Source organism: Aquila chrysaetos, chromosome 2 (genome assembly GCF_900496995.4).
Source record: "Aquila chrysaetos chrysaetos chromosome 2, bAquChr1.4, whole genome shotgun sequence".
In the NCBI taxonomy this organism is placed as follows: domain Eukaryota; kingdom Metazoa; phylum Chordata; class Aves; order Accipitriformes; family Accipitridae; genus Aquila; species Aquila chrysaetos.
Genome location: NC_044005.1, coordinates 44292417 through 44311131, shown reverse-complemented (window position 1 = coordinate 44311131; position 18715 = coordinate 44292417). Strand labels below are relative to the sequence as shown.

The following is an 18715-nucleotide window of genomic DNA, read 5'->3' as shown; positions in this document are numbered from 1 at the left end:
CAGGGATTATTACAACAACAGTATAAAAAGCCTCAGCAATTCTCTTCCAGGAGTACTTCACCAGACTGCACATTTCTGTCTGTGCTAGGTTAAAAGATCTGTTCACGAACCTCATGGCCCCCCAAAACCCTGAAGGGATCTTCTTTATTGACATAATAAAAAAGGAAAGTACTTGCACTATTCTTGACAGCTCCTCTGTAAAAAGGAAATGATGAGCCAGTGTAGAGCAAAATATTTCCTTCTGAAATACTTTCTAAGAGGTGTTGGGAAAAGAACAAACATTACCAAAAAGTTCCGAAGAGGTACAGTTCTCAGGTGATTAGTTAAAAAAAGGTCCCATCAACTGCAGTGTTGTATTCTTCAGAGGTGAGCTTGCCCGCTTGTTAGAAAACGGTATTCCAAATGGTGTTAGCAGCAATGGCTGACTGCTCGAAGAAGTGGAAGCACCTCTGCAATGCTTTATTCTGAAAGCAGTTTCAGCACTCAATGCTTACAGCCAGGAATTTTGGAGCTTTCAGTCATGATTCTAGTACGTACTCCAAAAAAGGTGAGAGAGCAAGTTATAGAGGCATTAAGTATAATTCATGTGTACAAAAATTCAAAATTCTTTTTTACAGAAGTAAGAGCTCAGTGTGGCACAAAAACACGGTTCTGCCTTCTTTCACAGTGCTATCCTGACTGTCCTGACAAATTTTAATCCCAGCTCAAACAAGATTTCACTGTGTTACAGCATTGAAGCATTATAGATACATTTTTACAAAACAAGACATGCGGATGCTTTTGATAATTTTATTCAATGTCATAATCATGTTTGTTTCAAATTTATTAGGTTTGAGAGTGAACATCATCTTTAGTAGAGAACTTATATCTGACAAAATTCATCTTGCATCTTAGTTGATATCAAATGCATCCCAACAACAGTGTTCATTGTTCATCCAAGAAATTATTGTCACCAAGGTACTTGTGTTTGCACTTTGAGCGAGCTTATCTTAGAGGAAAAAACTGTCTTCCGAATATTCAGCTTTCCTGAGGCAACCTCAGCAGCGTGACAGTTTTGGAATCACTGTGTTCAGTCACATCCATGAATTCTGAATTTATGTCATATAATATAGGCTTAGATGGCACAAGTTAAATTGCATTAAAGACTGAATTGGCATCTTTAGATTAAATTTAAGAAAATTTCGGAAAGGAGGTCCAGAATGGTTTAGAAAATTACTTAGATGTAGAAAAGGGGTCTTACGTTAAGGGTCTGTAATGATCACTCTGAAAACTGAGTCTCCTCAGGGTACTTTAGGTGGGTTCAGTAGCAGTGTTTACCTTTCTGTTACAAGAGAAGGGCCACCTCCGTTTTCCTTTGTAATGGAGGGGATCTTGGACAACATTCACAAGAATTATGAAATAAAATTCCTGTACCATTCTGAACAAGGACAGTGCCGGATTCATAGCTTGGCTTGTAGCACAAACAGATTTTGTTCCAGACACTTCAATGTTACCAAGACGTGGAAAACAGCAGATCACTTCAAAATATTAGCTGAAGGTTGGGAAACTTAGCATAGAAGAGAAGCAAGTTATATTTATTTATGGAGATGCATGCAGATGCGAGTATCACAATACATTAAACAACAGGAGAGGGATGGGAAAGGATAATGGAGGTAATAGCAAAAAGAGTATTACCATTACTCACTTGTATAGGCCAGTTCCGTATACAACTTTATGTTGTGAAGTCATTTGAAACGGTTAAAAATTCCAATGGATAGTATAAAATGTCATTTGAAAGTGCAGATTTTGCAGTGTTTCATTTATTTTTTAAATAATTTGGATTCTGTTCCAGATTGTTTACAAACCCTCCTTACAAATTTGTTTCCCTTTTATCTGTGCAAGCATGTGCTGACGCTGTTACTTGGTGTACACAAATGCTAATCTACCTTCATGCACATGGAGAATAGCTTTCCTGGCACTGAGTTTAAAACTCCCATAGAATACATTATTAATCGAAGAAGTCTCTCTTTTTAGAAAAGCCTATCATTTATGTGGTCACCATTGAGAAGCTTATAGATAAATATAATGCTGTTTGTTAACGGTGCGGTCTTCAGAACATACAACAAACAACCCCAGATACTGAAAGTGCATTTAAAAAAGATTTAAATTTCAAAAGTAATTTTCCTTCTCTGCACACACTAACATGATCTAATTATAACGTAACAACAGCTTCTTTTCTATTGCCCTGCATGCTTTAATGCTCTAAATGAGTTTCTGTTGGCAGGTCTCTGCAGTGAGGTGAAAGCATGGTAACTATTCAGCTCCCTATAGTGAATAATTCCCTAGTTCTGCATTTGGCTTTCAAATGCTAGATCACGTATCTATGAAGTTCAAGGAGTAGAGTTGTGAGGCAAGTGGGTAGGGTGAGGCTGGTGTCCATCTGTGTATAATTTAGCTGAATATGACTGCGGCTCAGTAACAGAGCTTCAGCCCAGCTTCTGCTAAGTCTGCAGTGCTGAAGTGTTCCTTTAGTTACACGTGCTGGTCTTGCAGACTCTGCTGAGCCTTATCAAACACAGCCAGTTGGTGCTGCTGGTATGAAAGCACAGGGGAGCTCTCATGTGGAAGGTTAATGGAGTGTAATTAGAAAGAAGAATGAACTGCTCATCCACTCTATCTCACTCTACCTGCACTGAGAGTGACAAGTGCTCTGATCTTTTATAAACCCTAGAGCAGAGGTTTAACAGTCTAAAATATGACAGTATAACTGTCAAACAAGCAAGCACACTGTGAAGAAGTACTATGAACTTATGGATAGGAGTGTTTACATTCCCTTATGTGGTCTCTGTTAGTACTTTTTTTTTTCTCCATGCTGGATATTTTCTGTATTGATACAACAGGTCTCAAATGTGTTTTCTTGTGAGGTGTCCATCAAAGCCAGAAAGATCTTTGTGTTCCATGCATGGCTTCTTCGTGTCTGCGCCTCGTGTAACTGTTACCTTGCAGGATGAAGCGATGGCACCATCCTAAGGCATTTTGATACCAAGGAATTAAGCTTTCATAGAGAAGAGTTCTGGCGGGAGCAAGAACAGCTACTGCGGTTTACTTTCCAGGAACTAACCGAAATTTGAGATTACATACATAATTTGATATTAGATACTAATGCCTGATCCTGTTAATTAAGTTAGGTACTATGTACATCTGCTGAAAACTATCATGTTCATAAAATTTTTTTTTGTCTTTCATCTAGCATGCAGATTTTTTTTTTTTTCTTTTAAAAGAATACTGATAACCTTTAGTTGTGAAACTGCATCTAGGAAGTAGAGGGAAGATACCACATGTCAAATCCAAAAGGGACAAGATTAACCAGTTTAACTTCCTGTATGTTAGAGGCCATTATATTCTACCTTCAATACTCCTCTGTGATGTCTTCTGACTTCAGGGAGACTAGGATGGTTTGGTTATTAGGGTACTAACTTTCTGTCTTCCACATCTGTGTGTTCCAGAAAACAGGTGGTAGATTGGGCTGCCAGTTATTCTGAAGGCCCTTGCAATGTCAGCAGGTTGATTAGGGGAAATTTGCCCAGCTAATCCTAGCAGGCAGTCCACATCCTGCATTGCAGCAGAAGGGAAAAAAAAAAAAACATCCCAGCAAGTCTGACCTGGGGAAATTTTTTCCCATTCCAAGTCTAAAATCAATAAGAATCTAAATATGTAAAGAAGGCATACAATAAAAGGCATCAAAGGAAGAAGATAAGCTTGCTTTGCTTAGCTTCTGTTCTCTAGCTGTGGCTAATATCTCGTGTTTCAGAGAAAGTTGAAAAAACAAACTTGAGTGTATCTGGTTGTTTGTGCCTCCGGACATGTTCGTATTCTGAAGAGTAAGGCTGTCTATATGTGGAGTTTCAGTGCTGGAGAAGCGTGCTGGGAGCAGTGCTGGCACTTGCACTGTCCCTGTAAGGGACAAGAATGAGCGGAGGCTTCCCAGGTCCCAGATCCCTCTCCTCCTCACGTGTACTATACAATCTCCTCCAAAACTTAGATTAAGTATTACCTTTAGAAAGCTGTATTACCTTGTCCTAAAGACTTCAAACCATAGTAGACCATTACTTCTCATATTAGGCTGTTTTGGCATTTAACCATCTCTGCATGTTATTTCAAGGTTGAATTTGTCTGCCTTCAACTTGTAGCCACAGAATCATCATTTTACATTTCTCAGAGAAACTAAAAACCCTCCCATCATCAGATTTCTTTCCCGTGTATAAATATCTATGCTCAGAGAAGTCACCTCTCAATAAATTGGATATGCTGAGCCCCAGTAAGCCTCACATTACACAGCGTTGTTTGTTGGGTCCTTGATTATGTTTGTGGTTTTCCTTTGAGCTGTCTCCAGTAGCTCTGCATCCCTCGTGAAAAAGGTAGCTTTCCGTTCTTTTGGCAGAGTGCCTGTTCTTGGGTGTTTTTAAGGGAGGTGGAAGTTCACCAAATCTTCAGTTGTTGAGTAGTTTTAGCCTTGCTTAGTGAGGCGCTTTTTGCGCTGAGATAAATTTACACAGGGACAAAGTCCCCCTCCCTGTGCCATTTAAATCGGGAGGCTAAGGAAGAACCATTGCTTTGTTTTTCAGAGAGTCACTGTTGACTGATCCACAAACCTTGATACAATTGAAGACCAGCAATTTGGGTCTTCTGCAGTGATTTAATTTGTCTTCTCTGTGAAGCAGGCATTTTTCTTTGTTTTGATCGTGCTTGGTTAACTAAAGAGAATAGTACAGCAGGTATATTTAGCTGTACAGGATATCTGTATTTGATATCCTGTTCAAGTGACTAGGAAGAAGAGAAAATCTCTCATTTGAGTGAGGTAAAACTATGACTTTTTGCTCTGATAACTCATTCTCCCTATGAAGCGCAGATCAGCAGTGAATTGTGATGTGATGTTGTTAGTGATGGGTTTTAATTGAATTGGCGCTAAGCAGTATTTGGTTGACGACGTAGGGAAAAAGCCTGTCTGCTGCTGTTAGTTTGTGATGTTTGTAAACCAACTGTGGAAATGAAATATTAGATGCTGCTAACAACATCAGAGTAATCAACAGGTAGTTGTGCAGTATAGCTTGAGCATCCAGATCTTTCTGTTCACAAAAAACCAAGTTTGCATTCTGTGGTGAAATAAAGCTAGTCATCTTGCTCGATACTTCCGATCATGCATGAAGCACATGAGCATGAACTGTGTGTGTTTCCTTTCATGAGGAGGAGAGGAGGTGTGATTCAGTCATGAGAATAGCTGTAGGATGCACAAGAATCCTGCTGAAGCTGATTCATTTTTAGTCAAGGGACTGTTACTGTGCAGTAGTACGCTGTAAAATTACTTGATGACTATCCCTTCCACTTGGGTTGTTCAAAAATAGGAGGAGTTATCAGATTAGAAAGTAGACTTCTATTTACGTTGATTGTTTCTAAAACATGAAATAAGTTTACTAATTTAAATTGCTCTACTGTGCTTGCTTAATTCAGACAAATTCACTTTAAAGGATGTCACGTTATGAGGTGAATCAGAGGTAGGAGAAGAGAAGCAGCAGGACTTCCCCGGCAAAGGTGTTTAGCTTGGGCAACTGGCTACCGTATATAGATGCGAATGGCTTTCCCATGGGGGTGGTTGTTCCTGTGTGTTCTCCTGCACAGGAGAATAATAACCCACAGTATTTTTTGTGCTGAGATTTTATATCCCAAGCTTCGGTCCATGACAGGTTTTACAAGACCACGTTATACACTTCTGGAAAACTAGGTTCAGTCAGAGATCATAGAAACATACTTTACGTTGAAGTACAAAAGAACGCTTGTTTCATTTCTGCACAGTCTAGGTGGCTTTTTTTTTTTCCTAAGGAGATTTTTTTTCCTGAAACAGGCAAATGGGGGTAGAACAATACAGAGATGGGCAAGATAAAATTAAAATGAGCACCTTTTCTGTGGTAGTCAGCAGTTTAATTTTTTCGTTTCTTCAGCCTTTTCATTTTAAGGTGATCCTCACATCTTTTTACCAGTTTGTATTTGTACTCGGAAGTATTTCTGGGAAGCAGAAAAACCTAAACCAAAACAAACCTTTTTAAACCTTGTCCAATTTTTAAAAAATTAATTTCGTTCCTTTCATTTCATTCCTCCTTAATTACATTCAAAGTACTGCACTTAACTGTTTTTCCTGTTCTGTCTGTTGTCATACATTTAATTCTCCATTCATTAATTGCTTCATTGTTTAATTATTGTAGCTGTTCTTGCAAGTTTCTTTCTGTTAATCTAAGTACTAAGATAAGAAGGTAGATACTAGGTTTATTTGATATATAAGCTGCAGGAAAACGTTGTATGTGTGCTGCTTCAACTAGTTCAGTCTCTGTTCCCTACTTTGTGCAAGAGTAAAAATTCTAAAATGAGAAGACAGTGATGCATAAGGCATTTCATGGTACAACATTCCCTTCCAAAAATTAATTGATCTTGTGGTGCTGCAAATGTAAAAGACACGGTACTGAAAATAAAGCAATCAAGAAGTCACATAAAGCAGAATGGCACAGCAGCTATTTTTGGTTATTTTCATTTACAATTCTAGCTATATTTTTAAAGAAAATAAAAAAATTATAAGCATTCTCCCTCATTAAGAATGAAGGAATGAACATTATTTTCAGAACTTACATAATTCACTTCTGAATGATTTCTAGCAACTTCACATAGTGTTTCTCTATTCTAAAGGAAAAATCCCATGTTCTTTTTCGAAGTACGTATGTTCATGTGTGAACTGTGTATTTATTTCAGAATCGCACCTGTAGTAATTATTTTAAATAGTCTAAAATATAATGAAGTGTTATAAGTTTGCCAGCATTTTTAATGACAAAAATACTTTTCACATCATGCCAATGCTATATAGCAATATTTATCTGACAAAGTGTCAAAGTAGATTTTTACGGAATGAAGATTTATTTAAATTCCATTTTACACAAGGTACCCTATGCCGTGTTCCGTAATTGTATTAAAGATATTAAGACTGCAATGCAAGCTCACGAATTTAGGGTGTACCAAAATTAACAGTACTATCTTGGTCCATCTCTAGTGCTCATCGGTTTCATAAGTCTATTGCTCAGTTTCTCCCATAGGACCATCGTGGCAGAGGGAGGGAGAAGCATTCAGTTCCCCTAACACGCTCCGCAACCTTTTAGACATGCAGAAGTCGTCCTTGTTTCTTTGTGCAGCTTTAACCATGTTTTCTGTGGGCTGAATGCAGCACGTGCTCTTTGGGACAGTTACTGGAGTGTTGGCAATGCAGCCATTGACTGGGTATGGTTAAGATATCTGTGTATTTAACAAAAGCTTAAAAAAAATTAGGTTTTTAAACTATAAAAAGAAATAGTGCACATTTTGGTAATCGTGCCCAGTAAGGCATTCAAGTATGAGGTGGAGGTGGTCTCCCAGTCCCACTGCTATGTTCCCATTCAGGACACAAGCACCCCTGCCCCAGGAGAGTCTTTTCTTACTGAAGGATACAGGTGCCAGTTTGATCACCTTTAAGAAGTAGGAAATTGTACCACACTTTTTTCTTGGAATAAAATTCTTTCTAATGTAGTTGGTTTAGATTTTTTTTGTTGATAAAAAGATCTGGGTATGAGTGAAGCACAGCCAGAAGTGCAAAATTCCACAAAAATTCAGGATAACCACAGAGTAGCTGAAAATACTTCTGTAGTCCTGTGATCATTCTTTCAATGAAATTTAATTCAAGTTGTTTTGTACAACAGGTTTTTTTTCCCCTCGCTGGTGTAGATTCTGCGTCATCAATTTCTATAATTGGATTTCACTATTTTAAATTTTAGATACTATCTTAAAGCAGTAGATGAGTGTACCGTTATTCTCCTTGCTTGTAATGTTTCCACTGCAAAATTCCACTCCCAAAAATGCGCCCTCTTTGCGGGTTAAAGACTAACTGTGCCAGGGCTCAAAAAATCTTTCAGCTTCTTTCTGCCACGGAAGTTTTGGTAGCTTTCTGTTTTGTCGAAAAGCAGAGGTATTTCACTTCTTTTTGGGTAGTGGCAGGGGATGGTGCTGGCAAGGAGAGGGGAGTGAGGCTGGAAAGGAAGATTGCAGAGCAGTGAAATTCCCTCCATCCTCCCCACTCCCAAGTTAGAGCTTATTTGAAATCGGTACTTTCTCCTACCATTTCATTCGTAGCAGTTGGCAATTTTAGTATCCCAGAGAACATTTCTTGGTCATTGGAGGGAACAGGTAACAAGAGGATCCCTAATAGCTGACTTCCTGGAATTGGTGGAGCAGGAAAGCGAGTCACTAGCAGGCAGCTGAGCAATTCAAACCCCATCAGCTTTGTTTTTGTGATACAAAAGGTATGCATTGCAAGGCTGTTTAGTACTTTACTTTCCTCATTTTTACAAGATTTTTATATTTTAATTTGTATATATTTTTTGAAGTTTAAAAATAGACCCTCCTTTAGATATGTATGCTTTTCTGAATGTGTTTCCTGGATGAAGAAGAAAATGTGTCACCAAATACAACAAGGAATCTAGTACTTAAAAAATTGCTGTACTTGGAGAACTATTTTGTTATTGATTGATTGATTGATTAAAATGGAAATAATGCTTAGCTAATAATGTTAAACTTAAACCTTACTAAGCTTTAAATTTGCCCCAAGGACTCTCCTTATCTTATAGCGACATATTCGTGATAGCTTTTTATGTGAGCACAGAGAAGACACCTTTTGGCACAGATATATGGCCAACAAGACAGATTTTCTGCTTAATCAAACCAAAATAATCTTCTAATGCTGTGTTAGGATCTGGCCTGTGGCATGAATGAGAAAGTGGTATCGCTAAATGTCACAATATTGATTACAATTATTACCTTTAAGAAAGGGTCATATGAGATGTCTAGGGCTCTGTGAACTCAGTGGTGTGAACGGTTCTTGATGAGATTAGTGATAAAGATGTCAAGACAGCAAGAGCTATGAGATGATGTAGTATGCTTATGGGGCACTGTTCGACAAACGGATTTTGAAGTAGTCTCATAGTAACCATTCCAGAGGGCTAGTTAGTTTTTGGGTAGAATACAGTTTGGAAGAAAGGATGTGATTATTAATTTCTTCCATGTTCTGAATGTAAAGAGAGGATTGGCATTCGGCTTTGAGGAAAATTCAGTAAACTTGAAAGACAAATGCTTTTCATATATTTGTAGTGTTGCTGGAAAAGAAACTTTTAGGTATATGGGGAGAGTTAGAGCTTTCTGCCGTGCAGAAAACTATAATGTTGTGTTTATGATGATGTGTTTATGATTGAGTTAATCTCAATTTAAAATTTTGAAGTTGTCAGTAAGAATTTAATTGGATTAAATATTCTTAAATAAGAGTGGGAAGGAAAAATGGCAATGATTAAATTTAAAGAATTAGGAATATTTCTTTAGATTCTGCGGTACTTTTAGATGACCTCAGTCTCACTGGCACTCAATCTCTAAGGCACATAGCTAGGACTTTATACCAGCCTTGGCAAATTTCAGCTACACAGGTTGTACTTTCTGCAGCACAAGCCACCTTCAAAATTGATTAAGAACAGTCGAATAACTGAAGATCCATTTTACAAAACACGGTTTTAATGAAGTAGCGAATCTGACAGTGGACAAGAGTTTCTTTCATACCGCCCTCCCGTTTAATCCCCTACAAAACAAGGCTCTGGTAACGTTGCTGCAGACAGACACGTGCCGCGGCTCTCGTGCGGCTGCAGAGCAGCGGTTCCAGCAGGATGCTGTGGAGGAGCCGTATGTACAGTGCCAGACCAGCGGCGTGGGTTGAGACCGAGCAGAGGGTAGTGCTGGAAATGGGCGTAGATCTGCTCGTAGTTTCTGTGCAGGTGCAACCCCGAGAGTCTCGGCTGGTGTTGCTAATTAAGCTACGTAACTTTGGCAGATGTCGTTCAGAGTCTTCCTCTGGATAACTGCTAACAAACAGGTAATCCCAACAGTCTTGCGGATAGTAAAAGGATTTCTGTAGTTTCAGCGTGGTATTTTTACTGACAGTTGGTAGAAGCAGCTTAATAAACTGCGTAAGCAATTGGCATGCACTGCAAACTTCAGTTTTACTCTCTGAATCTTAAAAGCATTAGATGTTTCTTCCAATTTAATATCTGCATAATGGATATGGATGGCAGGATATGCTGCTGCCAGGCAGCTCTCAGCAGCCTCTAACAGGCTAGCGTAGAATTCCAGAGCAACGGTGTTTTTCCACTCATGTTATCCGTCTTGTGCCAAATATGCTGAGCCTCAGTTTTTGCACAAGGCACTAATAAAAGTTGTGCTTCGGTCCTGTTTTTCCCCAGCTCTGCACTCTGCGGCTCGGGCCTGGGGGTGGAACGGGCGGTGTGTGAATGCGATGTGACTCACCTCGCTCCTGCCCCCCTGCTCCCGTCCTTGCTGGCTCTCGCCCTGCTGTAGCAGTGTGGCAGAGGAGTCCTCCAGCCTGCCTCTCCCTCTCCTCTCTTTCTTTTTTTGGTTTTTTAAAAAAATCCTTTCACTAACGTTCCTCCCGTTGTAAAGAACAAGATGGAAACGTATTCTTGGGCCATTGCTGCTGATTTCCTCCGGTTAGGGAATCGGTAGAAGAGCACCATTATCACTGAATTTCATACAGGCAGCTGGGGAAGACAAAAACTCCCTTCCTGTTCATGCCGGGTACAGTAATTCTTTAGCCTCCTGCGCAGTGTACGTGCAGTCCATTTTTTGGCAGGTATTCCATAGGCATGTTGCATTATTTCCTCTCCCACTTTGCTCAGTTCTCCTCTCCTCCCCCTCGGGTTACTCTCTGGAAATGTTTTTTTCAGCTCTTGTATCTGCTTGCTGACATGGCACTTTGGTTTGCATGTTAACATGGTTGATCTTTTCAGAAAGCAATTTTAAATGGTTGTTCGGTTACTTTGTATACGAATGAGCTGATAGACACAGGCTATTTAAAACTATGTATAATATCTGAATTAGAAAAATGCCTTCTACACTCCTATTATTTTCTCCTTGTTGTAGAAGGGGAACAAACAATTTACAGCTTTTAGGCTCTGACAGCTTTTAGCACTTTTCTGGATGCAGTGTAAAATAGTTCCTTCATGCTGCCGTCCATTACCAACTCCCTGAATTTTCAGTGAGGTTGGGCCTGTGTTTCTGTTGTCGTCGGAACTGAGCGTGCATCCCCAGCCAGGGCTGTGGGGTTTGTAGAAGCCAGGCAGTCCACCTTCTGTACACCTCTGAGGCGCTGAATTCAGTCTTTTGCAAAAAGGTGAGTTGTGTGAGCGCACACATTTCAACCTTATGAAACAGGGGTGGGTTTTTTGTTGCTTGTGTGTTTTATTTGGCTTTTAAAGTTCCAGTTCTCAAATCTGCCAATTTGGGACCTTGCGCCTTTTGTTATCTTCTTCTGGGCTAGAGGTACACATTCAGTGTGTGAGGCACTGTGCAGTTTTAACTCATCATAAGCAAGGCACTCGGAATCAAAAGTCTACAGTATGTCCACAAGAACTATGTAGAGAACAGATGTTTTGTTAGCTCAGAATTTCATAATCCTGTGTGAAAGAAATTTGAGGGGAAAAATTGTTTCAGTTGCTTGTAAATAGCTGGATTTTTTTTTTCCTCCATGTCTCTGTTTTGTACTGTGTCTTAATACTAATGCTTCAAAACAAAAATCAAAACATTTGATATTGTCAGAATGTTGGATTTTTTTCTTTTCCTTTCTGTGTAAATGGAACTGCTTGGGGCAGCCCACTGTCAGCACCTGCCTCTGGTAGAGGTTTCCTCACCATTTCTGTTTCCACTAGAGCTTTCTCAGTTGAGCCCCTACATCTGTTGACTTCATTGTCCTCTTCCGAAGCCATCCTTGTCATGTAACTGTTTCGGAGTATGTGTATGCTCTTGATCAAGGGGGCTTAAGTATATATCTAAATCTTTTTAAAGCTCTACTAATTTGAGGGTGGTTGGAGTGTAGGAAAAAATGTCCATTTTCTGTCATGCCCACAAAAGGTAAAAAAAGTCTTGTGGTGGTTTTTCCCTTGTCCACACTAAAGTATAATACGAACATAAATTGTGAGCCCTTATTACCCCTGTGGCGACATGGTACCTTACCCTGCAGGACACCTGGTCAGCTCTTAAGTCTGTTGAGCTACTCTTTAGAGAGACACAATGGCTACCAGGAGAAGAAGCTTTTAAAAATAATTTCAAACTTTCATGGAAGCTATAATGTAATAGGAAGTCTTTAAGCTGGAAGAAATATATCTGTGCCATTTCCTTCCCGTGTAGGTAGCCCTATCTTATTTTCTTTCAGGTGACAATAATATTGAACAGAATGACCACACATCCATGCCCTTCCTATTCCCTGCTTTGCACTCGAACTGGCTATCTCTCCACTCAGTTTTGATGCCTGGTACAAAATGGCATCCCCATTGCCTTGAAGTCAGCCCCGAGGCATCAACCTGAAGTCCTTTTTCGTCACTGTTTAGGAATAGTGCATGTTTGAAGGAGTCAGAAACTTTGGAGTCTGAATGCTAACGTGTCTCAAGTGAATATAGGTTAATGAGGTCTTGCAGTGGTTTGTGAATGGGCTGAATTTTGGTGGGTGGGTTTCTGCAAGGACAGCAAGGTCATCCTGCTGGGCAGCAGTACTGACTGCTCTGTGGCCTATTTTGACACAGTGCCCATTAGATAACACCAATATTTAAAATTCAAAAAAAAGAAATCCCACTAAGCTTCTGAGCAGTTCTTTATTTACATTAAATAAATGTAACTTTAAGTGTTATTATCTTCTCTAATATGTGCAGCTAAATAACTGTCATCATTTCTGTTTATGTTTTTGTTTATTTGGTAGAAAAGAGTGGTGGAACAGCTTCGAAAGAATTTGATAGTGAAGCAGGAACAGCCAGACAGTAAGTTTCAAATACAGCCGTTGGCACAGTCAGAAAACAAACTACAGACACCACAGCCGCAACCACTACAACAGCTACAGCAACATCACCATCAACAGCAGCAGCAGTCTACTGCACCCTCTCCAAACGTGATTGGATCACAGGTAAAAATCTCTACAATAATTATTTTCCTTGCTAAAGGTGAAGTTCACTAAAAAAAAAAAAAAAAAAAAGAAAAAAGAAAAGTGCAGAGAGAAAATTGCAGACTTTCACTTACACCTGTTAGTGTACCAATATCAATTTCTCCTTCTGTGCATATACAGATATGGGTCTTGTGGGGTTTTTTGGCGATAACCTCCTATCTGAGTCAAAAAGATTACGTGGTTCTTACAAGTTGAATCATAACCTCACAGAAAAGAAGGGTGGCAGTATCACCTTTCTTAAAAATAAATGGAAGTTTTAGCAAATGAGCCTATCTTTTCCATAGGTGCATGAATGATGGTCTGTCCATACCCGGTAGGTCTCAAGAAACAGTAAAGACCTTACACACGCTGTATGAGGTGTATGATTAAAATACTTTATTTGTAAAAGACTAACAGAGTGCCCACTGTATCTGTGAACAAAATGTAAGAAAACAATTCCGTCCTTTTTCTGCTTGGTTCTTTTTAAACAGATGTAACTCATATCAAATAATATTTACCTGAGTTTGCAAGGATTCATCTAAAAGTGTACAATGTTAGTTGCAAAGTTCAAGTTTTAGAAAGTAATGTCTTTATTGGGAAGGTACACTGAATTTCAGTACAGTATAGGATTAGAGACATAATCCCAGAACTCACCAGATAAAGTGCTTTGCCTCTACTGAGAGGGGAATTCCAAGTTTCTCCTGTTCAAATATTTCGAATCCCCAAAGCGTGCTAATAAAACAGCTAGAAAGTGCACGGAGGTGTTTTGTAAAAAGAAGTGTGTGTGAGGTCTTTTAACCTGTTGACGCAATCTCAGCAGCTCATGTTTACCTGGATAGGCAGATGGCAGAATTCACCTGTGAAGTTTACTTTATGCACTTTGCAGTGAATCACAACCATAGCTTTGACCAATTGTGATTCTTGTCTTCTGTTTTCCTGGAAGTAGAGGAGAGAGAAATGGTTGGGCTGTTAGTTCTCTTATTTAACTCAGCAAAGTTGTTTGGGATGCCCTCTAAAAATATATTTGTGAGGCTTAGGTAATTGTATTTTTCAGAAAAGAATATTGAAGAAATGAAGCAACCTTAACTAAGGAAAAGGCATTTCTGAGCAGCAACATCAGTATCAAAGCTAAAACAGAACAAAGAAATAAATATTACTGTGTCCTAAAATATTTATAGGCAAACAATGGATCACTCTTTGCTGTATCACTGATCTCTGTTTTTCAGTCAGGAAGCACGACTGCAGAAGCAGTTTCATGTGTTTCTCCATATTCCAGACTTTGCATTCATGCATTAACTTCCAGGTCATCTCCTAGGTTGTAAAAATTGAGGTTTTGTTCAAAGTTAAAGAGCCCTCTAGTGAAACAGTCAAAAAACTGCTACACCCTTTTGACTACCATTGATACAGTTGTACTTGGAAAGTACTTACAAACTGAAAGGCAGGTCATCATCCTCTCATTTGAATAAATAAGCCAGCTTTTATCCTTAACACTTTTCTACTTTTGTTTATGTTGGTATAATTCTGAAGTAACTTCACTTGCTTCTGTATACATTTCACATCTAAGGTTGTGCCTCTGTCCTGTTGCCCCTCAATCTCTTTCAGCAAAGAGAAGTCAAATATTTTGTCTCTCTAGAAAGTTTTTTGGTGCCTACTTTTGCAAATAATGCATCTTTCAAGGCTGTGTCAGTAAAGAGAATGCTTTCAATGGTTATTTTCAGAGTAATTAAATTTAGGAATCAAGGTATATATGCTGCCTTAATCGTGACATTTTAATATACTTAATATAGTCCAGTAAGAAGGGCTTTTTAAATTTTCGTAAAGCACCAAGTCTGCTAAAAGGTCATATTATTGCAAAGTTATTATGTGAAATAATGCAGACTTACTACAAATGCCACTTCAGTATGAATTCATGCGTTGAAAACTTTTTAGAATAACCAAGGTAATTAATGCTCAGCAAAGTAACAAGGATATTCAAGCTCTGTGATCTGCTGACAAACTATACTCTTAGTACTTACAGACTTACTAGAACCCCTTGAAAGAGTCACAGTCTTGTATTACATGATTGATTACACTTTTCTTTAAAATGTTTATGGATGAATGTAATGCTTGTGAAAATTATACCATGTTACATCTCATTGGAAAAGCTTGAATAATGTTACTGCATTACAGAAATGGAGCCTCTTGCTTTGGAGAAAGTGCAGCAGAGGTCGATAAGCTCTTGAATCTCAAAGTTAAGGGAATTGTTCATGTTGCAACAAGGAAAAGTTAATTATGTCTGGATTTTGTATAAATGTATAAAATTGAAGCATGAATTATCCTTTGATTTGGCATTATACAGTGTTTGATTTTTTTTCCACACTTATGTGTAATTAACAGGGGATATAGTTTAAGCATTATGAAGTAAGAGGTGTGAAGGTAAAATGCATTTTTGTTTAAGGAAACAATATTGGTGAAAATACTGAAGAATCCAACTGGAAATATATTTATATTATTTTATTAGAAAGAAGAGAAAGGTCTTGTGTGACTAAAATCAAGCAGCCTAAATGAGGCGTGTTCAGAATGTGAAAAAGACTGCCTGATCCCTGGTTCTCCATTTTTTCCTGTTGTAGAGCCTAGTGCTGACATCAGGAGGGAATGGTGGTTATTTCACACTGAGAGCATCCGATTGTGCCAATAACTGTTTTGAAGACGTAGTGCCATTGGTACAACGGATTTTTTACACCAAAGAGAAAAGAAATAAGCTCACTTGCCATTCCGTTGAGTGTCACTTGTCATGAGTTTTCTGTGCACACTTGTGTTCTGGTTTTATATGGAGACTCTCTTGCCTTGTTGCTTTTTGAATGAGATTCATAATTGTCTTGTTTCCCTTAACATCTTAGAAGATAGTACATTTTAAAACAAAACTATGAAATTATAGTTGTTTTAACTTTGGAATTTGTGGGCATAGTGTGTTCAGGCATTTCAGATAAATGCTGGCATGAAGTGATTCAAAATCACTCTCATTAAAACAGGCCAAGAGCAATCATGGCATCACATATATGTCCAAAACCAGCCCCATTGCACGGAAGTTAAACTTAATTGCCTGCAGCTGGACAGACTAGCAGCCAGCTCATACAACTTCAGGATAGCCCTACTGATATTCTTAGGAAAGAAAGCTAAGGGCTAAATAACTGTATGTATGGCTAAAACTGAAATTTGGGATACCCAAAATCAAAATATGTTTTTGTTCTTAAAGAAACCAATTTATGAATGTTTTTTCCCTCTTCCTCTGATTGTGAGGATCTCTGTAAATGAAGTTTCCATTTGAAAAATTGAGTTTTAATTGAGAAGCTAGTTTGCCGGTATGTTTCATAAACCTCCACCTTACAGGTCTGATATTGACAGTACGTGTTTGGAAGTAATATAAAACTAAAAGATCCAGAAATGTATATGCCACTACTAACACTTGATTGTCATTTTGTCAGGAATTTGTTTTGAATCAATCTGTAATGCTGCAGGTGATTGAAATAGACCCAACAGGTGCCTCAAATGAGAATCCTTTCTAGCTATCCAGTTTTCAGAGACATAAGATAATGTGCTTGTCTGAACAGTAGGTAGATAGATTCAGTGCTGCCTTTTCTTTCTCTTACTGTCTATTGTTTCTGACTAACCAACCCACGTCCTGTCTGATACGAAGTGTCTCTGTCTCTTACAGTGTGTTTTCTGTTTCCCTTAGAAAACTGTAACTACAGCTTCTATGATCACCACTAAGACACTACCTCTCGTCTTGAAAGCAGCAACTGCGACCATGCCTGCCTCTGTTGTGGGTCAGAGACCTACCATTGCCATGGTTACTGCTATCAACAACAATCAGAAAGCAGTCCTCAGCACTGATGCGCAGAATGCACCAGTCAACCTCCAGACAACAAATAAGGTCACTGGGCCAGGAGCTGAGGCAGTCCAAATAGTGGCAAAAAACACAGTAACTTTGGTAAGAGTTCCATGTGTTTTCCCTGCAGATATGCGTGGGTTTGGTTTACAAGAGGGCTATTGGGGAAAAAAAATAGTCAGTTTTTTGCACAGAAAGAATAGTAGGGATATGTCGTGAGTCTTCACTAGTTGACATTGTTAAAATGGTAGTCTAAGAGAAAAGCATTTACTATCCCCACAGACTGTTACTACTGTTTTGCTTTATAGAATTAAATCAGTGCTATTATGACCTCTGTGTAAAGTTTCCCCTATTAGTTGTTGCTAGTCATGGGGAAGTAATGATTGCTTTGCCCCTACCTAATCTACGTGGCTGTGTTCTGCAGAATTCCGACTCTTTTCTTTGGTAAAGGAGATGTCAGACTTTCTTCATTTGATCAGTTTGGATTTTCATCTTACGTATTTTGAGTCAATCTCTCTCGTTCCCTTTGCATGATAAAATGTCTCTGGTGTTAGACACATCACTTAACTCTGCCCACTACCATGTCTTTGCTCACCACTTTTTCATACACATACACAGATCCTGTTCTTTAAGTATGTATTTTGGAAAGTGCTTTGATGACATCACACAGTCTTTTCCAGAATGGTTAGCCACCTAGAAATAAAAGAAGCAATGTTTTAGAATTGGGTTATATAGGCTTCTTGGTCTGGAAACCAGTCATTGTATAGCATCATGACAGGGAAATTTTACTTTTGGAATAAAGGCTACGGCTTCACTAAACATAAATCCAATTTATCTTTATTAAAAAATACAGTTCCATAATGCAAATGGAAGTAAGTTTGCTTCCTCATGAGGCATATGTTTGCAATCAGAATAGAGAAGACTCTTTGAGTGGAGTTTTTTCTACTGTTCTCTTTTCCCATGTCATCGCTTGCACCACTGTCATCTGTCCTTTCTGTCTGTGCTTCATTTCTTTGCTGAATAACTTAGGTTTGGGGAGGTGATTTTGTTTTAATAATAGTTCATGATTTATGTTTCTGTAGCAAATTTCATCAAAAATCTCAGAATATTTTCCCAAGCATTAATTAATCAGTACAAGACCTTTTTGAAGTAAATTGCAGTCTTATGTGGGTGGACGGAAGTACAGAAGGGTGGAAACTAACATAGACATTAATTTCGGAGAAGCTCACTGGGTACTCAACTTAGGGTAGCTAGTAGTGCTGTTCAGAGGTTAATTTTGTGGCAGCTCTGTCCAACTGATTTCAGTTAGACAGGGAAGTACTTAGGATGCCTTAAAATCAGATCTTAATTGTTTCAAATGAATGGCCTACTTTTGAAAATTTCAAGTTGTGTATTTAGAGCCCCTCATAGTGTCATTAACATTGCTAAAAGACTTGTAACTTTCAGATCTTTTCTGTTTGCGTGAGATGCTCTTTCATTCTTCCGTATGCCATTCAGTATGAAAGGACAATGGTTCATATAGCTGGACATCAAAGTCTGTTATTATTTTCTGTCCATTGTAAAGCAAATTTTTAACTATTAAAACAAATAGTCATTATCTTCAGATGAAATGGTTTTAGATTGCAGAGCACAGTAGTTAGTACAGTTGAACTAAAAGAAAAGATACCTTCAATTTATGGAGCAAGGTGTAGGAACTGGAAAGTAAGTTTAGCTCTGTCTTTAATACATTTCTAATGAGGAAACTGTTACTGTGAAAAACTATTTACAGAGTGGAAAAC

The 18715-nt window shown here is 38.5% G+C and overlaps 1 protein-coding gene across 11 annotated transcripts in view; it reads left to right on the top strand.

Annotated features, from left to right (window-relative positions):
* Positions 1 to 18715, top strand: part of PHF21A (PHD finger protein 21A) — a 136982-nt gene that overhangs the window by 91565 nt on the left and 26702 nt on the right. For all 11 annotated transcript variants that reach the window (XM_030039528.2, XM_030039536.2, XM_030039512.2 and 8 more), the window contains 2 exons: positions 12851 to 13051; positions 16785 to 17039. In XM_030039528.2, the coding sequence (XP_029895388.1) occupies positions 12851 to 13051; positions 16785 to 17039 (456 nt within the window). The remainder of the gene's footprint in view (positions 1 to 12850; positions 13052 to 16784; positions 17040 to 18715) is intronic.